The following is a 9,417-nucleotide window of genomic DNA, read 5'->3' on the forward strand; positions in this document are numbered from 1 at the left end:
GGTGTACTTCTTATTGAAAAATTGTCTATTAATTAAAATTTCACGTTCTATACTTTAAATATAGATTTTGATTTTTTTATTAAAGAGGATTGTTAGTAACTTTTCACAGTTTTATTGGGATCTAACTAGGTTTAGACCAATAGAGAAAACTGAGCAGCTTGTAGTATTTCTTATATTCATTGATTTGTGATTGATAACTTTTTTTTTTTTTTGAGACAAAGTCTTACTCTGTTACCCAGACTAGAGTGCAGTGGCGTGATCTTGGCTCATTGCAACCTCTGCTCCCCGGGTTCAGGCAATTCTCCTGCCTCAGCCTCCCAAGTAACTGGGACCACAGGCATGTACCACCACGCACGGCTAGAAAAATTTTTTGTATTTTTAGTAAAGATAGGGTTTCACTGTGTTAGCCAGGATGGTCTCGATCTCCTGATATCGTGATCTGCCTGCCTCGGCCTCCCAAAATGCTGGGATTATAGGCATGAGCCACCACGCCTGGCCTGATTACTTTTTTAAAGCTGTTTGCTCTGAACTGTTGGAAAAAGATCTATGGAAATATTTTCTTTTATTGAAATGACACTGGTCTTCTCATTTTGCGAGCTACAGATTTCACTTATTAATTCAAAGTTCAGTAGTCAATATTTAATATTTTCCATAGGTCAGGTATGGTACTTAGTCATGTGTAAATATGTCTTTCATAAATATTAGAGCATATTTAACAGATGTATGTAGTTAATCAGATATTCAAAGGAAAGAATAAATAAGTAAATATCTCTTTTCTATTTGTATGTTTGTAGATATTTAAATAATTTATAATGTTTTGGTGTTTGGCAGATTTAGTTCCTTTATTTTAGTAGCTTGTTTCTATTTGTGGAGAGAAGAAAAAAATAGCCTCTCCACAGTCACTATGATGTGGTTGCAGTTATTACTGCCCTCCTAGGTTAGGGCTGACGTTTTGGGGGTCACGGGGAGAGGATAGGGCTTTGCGCCATGAGATTCACAAGGTCAGTGACCACATCTGTTACTGTTTACTCTTCTGTCATATTCTGGCACAATTCCTGACACATAATAGTTCCTCAGGTATTTGTTTATCAGCCAGTCAAATGAATGAACAGATCTATAACGAGAGGAGATAGGCAAAATAGCAGTATAATTTTGAAATTTATTGTATCAATTCTGACTGAAGTATATATATTATGTATATACAGCCAATTTCTGAGACTAGAATAAAAAGTTGCTACACACACGGGCACACGCACAGATCAAAACACTCGCTGTATATAATTATCTATGCAGACTATTCAGTAGAGGGCAGGGTTTTACTTGTGGGAGAATTTAATACAGCTTTCTTTTTTACTATCATGTAAATGCTTACCTCCCTTATAATCATCATTATCATAATAAGTAACATATGTTTATTTTTCTTTAATTGTTATAGAATATTTGATCAATGGCTCTTGCTTTTCTTGAAGTTAAGAAGTGATAACTTTTCCCTACTTGCATCCCAGTTTGCATTATACAGGTTATAAGGTCATGGTGATATTTTAGATTATGCATTCCATCTCAAACAGTAGTTGAGCCGCTTATGTTCTTAAATGACATTTTTTAGGTTCCCTTTTTGTGTTTCCAAAGCAGCATTAGACATAGGTCTGGAGTGTTGACAGTTGTGAAGAAGTACGGTGCAATAATGCTTCATCAGATAAATAAGAGATATTGTAAAGCTTGTCAGCAGAGGACCGCAGCAGCCACTCGTGTCAGTTTTAAAAGACAAAGATGGGTACCCAAAGGAGACATGTCAGCCTGTTAAGACACTTAAAGTTTAATATCTTTAGGTTTAACATGGTTGACTAGTCACTTCTCTCTGTCCTTCCCACTAATTACAGTGAAAAACAAGGGACCTTGTGTGTAAAACAAACATAAGACTCTTAAAAGGTAGAAGGCCACTGACCAGCAGGGACTATGGCACTGTCATGGCACCAAAGTGGTATCAGTAAAGACCTAGTGGGGAGTTTGAACTCTCACCCCAACCCAGCACTATCAAGGTACCTCTCTCACTTTCCACTTTGGGTACTAAAGGCTGACTGGGGAACATGAATTTTTACCCTCAATTGCTAGTAATGAAGTAGCTATCCCATTCCCCTGCTGGCACAGTATCACAGAAGGCCTGCTCTGGCTGAAGATTTAAAAAGATCCAAAGATTTATAATACTCCAAATATCCAAATTTCAATAAAAAGTCACTCATAACCAGAAAAGAATCAGGAAAATCTCAACTGAAATGAAAAATGAACCTCAATAGACACCAACCCCAAGAGAATACAGATGTGAATTGTCTGACAATGATTTTAAAGTAGCCCTCACAAGAAGCCTGAGCAATTAAAAACATACTTGAAACAAATGAAAAAATAGAAAGTCCCAGCAAAGAAAAAAAAAAACTATCAGGAGAAACCAAATGTAAATTTTAGAACTGAAAAATGTAATAACTGATTTTTTAAAATGGAATAGACAGGTTTAATGGAGAATGGGGATGGTAGAAGAAAGAATCAGTGAACTTGGAAGAAATTAAGAGAAATTACTCAGTCTGAACAGCAGTGAGAAAATGGATGAAAAACAAAACCCAGAGTTTAGATATAACATTTGTGTCATCATGTGGACAGAAAGAGAGGGGAAAGAGGGTGGGACTGAAACAATATTCAAAGAAATAATGGCTGGAAACTTCCAAAATTTGACAAAAGTCATAAATCTACAGATTCAAGAAGCTGACCGAACCTTAAGTAGGATAAACCCAGTGAAATTCATACCAAGACATACTATAATCACATTTCTTAAAACCAAAGGCAAAGAAAAAATCTTGAAAGCAGCAAGAGAAATGACACAATGCCTATACAGAAAAAGTTTGAATGACAGTGGATCTCTTATCAGCAAACATGGAGACCAGAAAAAAATGGCACAAAATTTTGAGGACTAAGGAAATAATTGTCATCCCAGAATTCTATATCCAATTAAGATATTCTTCAGAAAGGAAGAGGAAACCACGATGCTCTCAGGTGAAGGAAAAGAGAACTTATCATCAGCGGACCTACCGTGAAATAATGTCTAAAGAAATTTCCTGAAACAGAAAAGAAATTATACAAGAAAGGAATCATGGAACATCAGGAAAGAAGAAAGAACAACAAAGAGTAAAAATATAGTAAATATAATAGACTTTTAAAAAACTTTTTTGAATGTTGTAAATTATGTTTGACTTTTTTCACTGTTTTCAAATATTGTAAAACAGTCTAGTTATCAATGTATGTAGAGGAAATATTGAAGATATTTACATTATAAATGGAGAAGGGTAAAGGAAGGTAAAGTCTCCACTTTACTGCAGCTGGTGAAATGTTGACACCAGTAAATGTTGATAAGCTGTATGTAATGCAGTTCTTCAGCAGCTACTTTAGAAAAACATCTATTCAAAGAGATGCAGTCAGAAACATTTTAGATAAACAAAAATGGAATTTTAAACTATGTTCAAGTAACCCATAAGGAGGAAGGGAAAAGAAAACAGATAAAATAAATAAAATGAAATAACAGATTTAAGTTTCAACATATCAAAGACTACATTAAACGTAAATGACCTAAATTCGTCTGTTGAAAGACAGATTTGCAGAGTGAATTTTAAAAATGACACACTGTGCTGTGTACAGGAAGTAATTTCAGACAACAGTATAGGTAGGTCGAGAGTAAAGGTAACTTTATTTATAATAGTACAAAACTGAAAACACCCAAAGTGCCTCTCAGTAGGTGAAACTGCTAAACAAACTGCTATATTCATACCATGGAATTCTACTTAATAATGAGGAGAAGTGAACTATTGATACTTGCAATAACTTGAATGGCTCTTAAGGGCATTAAGCCGTGTAAAAAAAGTCAACTTCAAAGGACTCGTATGTTTCCATTTAGGTAACATGGCAAAATTTTTGAGCTGGAAAACAAACTAATGGGTGTTAGGTGTTAGGAATAGAGAGAGGAAGGAAGCGGAGTGTGACTATAAATGGGTAGCATGAGATCTTTATTGTAGTGGAATGGTTCTGCATCTTGATTTTGGTGGTGATTACACACATGTACGTGTGATAAAATGGCATAGAATGATACACATTGTACTGGTATTCCTGGTTTTTAGTATGTTATAGTAATGTAAAATGTAACCATTGAGAGAAACTGGGTGAGAGGTAATATTTTTGTAACATCCTGTGAAACCATAATTATTTCAGAATACATAGTTTTAAAAAGCAAAAAGGCGTGTATTCCTAGCTGCTCAGGATGCTGAGACAGGAAGAGATTTTTTGAGTCCAGGAGTTCAAGGTTACAGTGAGCTATGGTCATTCCACAGCACTCCAGCCTGGGCAGACCCTGTTTCTATTTTTTGAAAAAGATAAATTATAAACAGGAAGAGTTTGAATATTTTAAATAAATCCATTAATGTATTTGTATTTTATACATTTTCAGGTATAGAGAAGCCAGTATCTTTAGTGTGTACCTCTAAAATAGTAGAATGTCATCTATGAATGTATGATTTTTTTAAAATTTAGTTTTCTTATTTTTAACAGAGTTAAGGAGGCAGATTATAAAGAGGCAGTCATTTGACTACTCTAAACTCTTTTTAAAACAAGTCCCCCTTTAGAAGATTAGGATTTAGCTCTTATTGTCACTTTCTCCACCACCATAAATGCAAACCTCATTTCTACCTCCCCATTTTCCCACTATAGTTTTCATATTCATTTCAATCACATCAGTAGTCTGTTTTTTCAGTTGGATAGTATAAACACTAGTCATACATGGACTGTGATTGCTTTTCCTCTCTTGCAAAACTTTTTGTTTTCTCCAGAATTAATCATTGTCTTTTGTTTACTTAATTTTCTATATGCTTATGATTAATTGAATTTCAAATTCTCTGAATTACAAATATCCTTCTGTTCATTCTGAATATGTTTACTCATCTTAATTTTAAAAGAGAAGTAAACATAGTTTGGGTTTTAGAGTTTTGGTATAACGAAAATTCTTAGTGTTAGAATTTACCGGCAAAATCAGGGCAAATAGTCTTTGTTACTTTTTCTGTTTATACACATACCCTGTCCAGCTGCAGATAAACAAATGGTTTTACCTTTATTTCTGTTTAGTTCCTGATTTTTGTCAAAAGTCTGTTTCTTCATCGATTCCAAACATTGGTCACATAGGGAAGTAGGAAGAGCTGTGGCATAAAGACCAGAACACTTAGGTTCTTGTTCTGATTTAGTTTTAATTGACCTCAATGTAGGATGATCAGGTAACCTCCTTGGCCTGTTTTCTCTCCAGTAGTGACAAGATCAGACTAGATTATAACTGAGGCCTCTTCTAGTTAAAATGTGATTTCAAGTAGATAAAGTATTTACTTCAGTCCAGACTATATATGTAGTATCTCTAAATTAAGAATGTTGTCATTTCCAGTACTTTTAAAGAAATACCCTGATGTTTAGAAAGAAATTAGATTAAAAGGTCTTAAAGTGATGGGAAATTTTATAAAAGACAAAAATGGACCATGCATGGCATCTTTGTTGTGCTTCAAATTATGATATGGGAATGGTGGTTTTCACTTTCCGAGGGTGTCTAGAAAAGAGAAATTCTAGGACCATCAGAAACCTTATTGTTTATTACCCAGTAGATTAGATTTGACCCATAGAGTATACTTGGAAGTAATTAATATGGCTTTTATGGAGATTTCTTCAATTATAGACCGTTGAAGCTAGATGGGTCGTTGGAGGCTTCTAAGAGCGTCCTTGGTGGTCTAGCAGTTTCTAGTTGATATAACCGAAGGCAGAATGTACTGTTTTCCATTTGCAAGTGTTTTTACTTTATTGTGAATGCTGTGTGAGGGATATTTGATATTTGGGATACTTAAAGTTTTTTCAGAGGGCATTAAGGTGAATTGCCTTAATGCCAGATATACATTTGGAAATGAATTTGTAAATTTATTTATATACACCTGTTGATGTATTTTTACATGTGTTTGGTGATGCTGATAGTGTGCCACTTTATGGGGTTCCGTGAAAAGCAGATATGTGATTTAATTTCATAACAAACATATTCATTGGTTATTATATTTACTGGTTATTATTATTCACATATTTTATTGGTTTTCAGGTACTTGAAGAAGCAGAAGCTCAACATTTATATCAGTCCATTTTGCCTGATATGGTGAAAATTGCACTCTGTCTGCCAAATATTTGCACCCAGGTTAGTGGATGTAGCTTCCTCAGTAGCTTCCTGAGACTGACAATTGAATTTCCCTTAAACTCAAATGGCCAAGGTCACAGATAGAGAGAGAGAGAGAGAAGAGAAGAGAAGGGAAACAGTTTTTGCCAAAGAGTATGGTAATTTTGCTGTATTAAGGAAAAGATTAGAGGGTAGAGAGTACTTACAAAAGGACATTAAAAATGCAGCATTTCATTCCTCAGCTTCTGTTTACACTGTTGAAGCTTGTAATTACTATGACTTTTTTCTCTCTTTGTTCAAATAACCTCTAACTTAAAAAAGTACTCATTATTTCAAAACATACTAATGGGTTTGGAATAACGTATTTTCAAAATGGTGTAATACTACCCACTCCTTCCTCACCCTCCCCCAAAGTAATGTATTCTCTAACAAATGAGTTAATGATACTTTCTTAACTTTTTTTTTTTGAGACAGAGCCTTGCTCTGTCACCCAGGCTGGAGTGCAGTGGCAAAATCTTGGCTCACTGCATCCTCCATCTCCCGGATTCAACCAATTCTCCCGCTTCAGCCACCCAAGTAGCTGGGATTACAGGCATGTGCCACCACTCCTGGCTAAGGTTCTTTTTTTTTGGAGTGCAGTGGCACAAATCCCAGGTTACTGTAACCGCTGCCTCCTGGGTTCAAGCAATTCTCGTGCCTCAACTTCCCAAGTAGCTGGGATTACAGGTGTGCACTGCCACACCCGGCTACTTTTTGTATTTTTAGTAGAGACAGGGTTTCACCATGTTTGCCAGGCTGGTCTCGAACTCCTGATCTCAGGTGATTCGCCTGCCTTGCCCTCCAAAATGCTGGGATTACAGGTGTGAGCCACTGTGCCGGCCTTAACTTTTAAAAATAAGGAATCCTGTATTTTATTTTGTTTGGAGTACATTAATTTTATATTCCTGCATAACAAATTATGTTAAAATTAATGACTTAAAGCAATAAACATGTATTATCTCGCAGCTTCTGTTGACTTTGGGAGCAGATTAGCTGACTGAGTGGTTGTGGATCAGGGTTTCTCTTGTAGTTGCAGTGAGGATGTCAGCCAGGGCTTCAGTCATCTGAAGGCTTGCCTGGGGCTGAAGCACATGCCTCTAAGTTGGCTTACTTCCATAGCTGTTGGCAGAAGGCCCTGCTATTGGCCTCTCTATAGGCTGATTGATTGTCCTTATGACGTAATAGCTAACTTCCCCAGAGCAAGCAATCCAAGGGAGAGAGCAAGGAAGCTGCAGTGTTTTCTGTGACCCATCTTTCTCAAGGTACCTAGCATCACTTCTGCTGTGTTAGTGTTCATTAGAAGCTAAGCGATACCCAAGGGGAGGGGTATTAGACTTCACCTCTTTTTTTTTTTTTTAGACCAAGTTTCACCCTTGTCCCCCAGGCTGGAATGCAGTGGCATGATCTCAGCTCACTGCAACCTCTGCCTCCCAGGTTCAGGTGATTTTCCTGCCTCAGCCTCCTGAGTAGGTGGGACTACAGGCGTGTGCCACGACATTCGGCTGATTTTTTGTATTTTTAGCAGAGACGGAATTTCACCATTTTGGCCAGGCTGGTGTTGAACTCCTGACCTCATGTGATCCTCCCACCTCTGCCTCCCATATGCTGAAATTATAGGCATGAGCCACCGTGCCCAAGACTCCACCTCTTAAAGAGAGGAGCATCAAATAATTTGTGAATGTATTTTCAAACCTCCACAGGGTTTGTTTTGTTCTTCATAATTTTATTCCTGTGTTTCTCACTATGGTGCTTGAATTTGCCTTTGTCTTCTATTTCTAGGGCCAACGCCTCTTGCTGCATGGCTGCTAGCCAGGGTTCTGCTAGCATTTTACTCCACAGGGGCCCTGTGGACATTTGGGTGGAATAATTTGTGAATGTGTATCATGGTCCCATCCATTGCAGTATGTCGTTAGGACACCCCAAACACCACAAATAGGGTCATTGGGGCAACCAGAAAACAACCCACACATGTCCAAATGCCTTCTTGGACTATACCATCTTCAATTGAGACCCATGAAATGTTTTCCAGTGTGATGTTTTCAATTTTATGTAACTTTAATTTCACCTTGGTAATGCATTGTGTCTGAAATAAGTTTTACTATTGGGAAGGGGAAATGTATTTTAAAACATATCTTCTGCTTGTTTCTGTTGGAAGTTATTTGCTTGATCATATTCCATGTTAGTTCTTTTTCCTTTCTGTCCTTACTTAGTAAAATCTCTCACTACCTCCTAGGTACGCCTGTCTGTTACTTCCCCGTGAAGCCTTCCCTGCCTCCCAGACAAGGTTCTTCCCTCCTGAAGCACTCAAATCATTGTTTTATAATTGTTGTCATTATATACCTCTTACCACTGGATTATAGTCTCCTTAAAGGGAGATCCTCTTTGTGTCACTGGTTTGCATGGTGCTTATTATATGCCTTTTGAATTCAATATGTAGTTCATAATCAATAGTAGATAGTAGGTAGCCTTTGGGAGTTGGCCATTTAATCCTCCTCTCTTCCCATCGTGCATATGAGAGCTTCCATATTTCATTTAATGAGAAATTTTTGTTCAAAAGCATCTAACTTTGTAAGCTATAACAAGCCCCTTGGAACCAAAATCAGACCCCTGGGTCCTCAGCTTTTTGTCCTGGCTTCTCCCAGTGACTTTCTTCTCCATTAGCATATCAATGGGGAGAGCATCTTAATTCTGTGCTTTGCTCTGTATTGAAAAGTCCATCTCTGCTGTGAAAGTTAAGATTTTTATTTGAGATCAAAATACGTCTTGTCGCAAGTTAAATTGTATATGTTGATATTTAATAATTTATCACATTGAAGTACTCTAGGCCAAATGTAAAAGGTAAATTTTAGATTTATCAAAAGAAAATTAAAGGAAACAAATTTGGTCAGGAACTTTTTGAAATATCTTGGTTCACAGTAACCAGCCTTTTATTTTGTTGAGCCAAGTGTTTGACAATAAGATTTACATCTCCTCATTTCTCGAAATAATGAGTTTTTAGGCATTTCCCCTCACCAGGAGAGCAGAAATCATTAACTCTATTTAAAATTATACTATTTGTTTATTTGGGAGACAAGAAATGTTTGTGTTCGAAGTCCATTAAGCCTGAAATATTTACCATTAATTTTAAAATCATTTTCTGAATAATTTGGTAA

At 36.5% G+C, this 9,417-nt stretch overlaps 1 protein-coding gene across 5 annotated transcripts in view; it reads left to right on the top strand.

Annotated features, from left to right (window-relative positions):
- PARG (poly(ADP-ribose) glycohydrolase) overlaps window positions 1-9,417 on the top strand; it is a 138,287-nt gene that overhangs the window by 57,967 nt on the left and 70,903 nt on the right. For all 5 annotated transcript variants that reach the window (XM_017859835.1, XM_017859832.1, XM_017859833.1 and 2 more), the window contains one exon: window positions 6,155-6,247. In XM_017859835.1, coding sequence (XP_017715324.1) covers window positions 6,155-6,247 — 93 coding nt within the window. The remainder of the gene's footprint in view (window positions 1-6,154; window positions 6,248-9,417) is intronic.

Source organism: Rhinopithecus bieti, unplaced genomic scaffold (genome assembly GCF_001698545.2).
Source record: "Rhinopithecus bieti isolate Rb0 unplaced genomic scaffold, ASM169854v2 scaffold_52893, whole genome shotgun sequence".
NCBI classification, from domain to species: domain Eukaryota; kingdom Metazoa; phylum Chordata; class Mammalia; order Primates; family Cercopithecidae; genus Rhinopithecus; species Rhinopithecus bieti.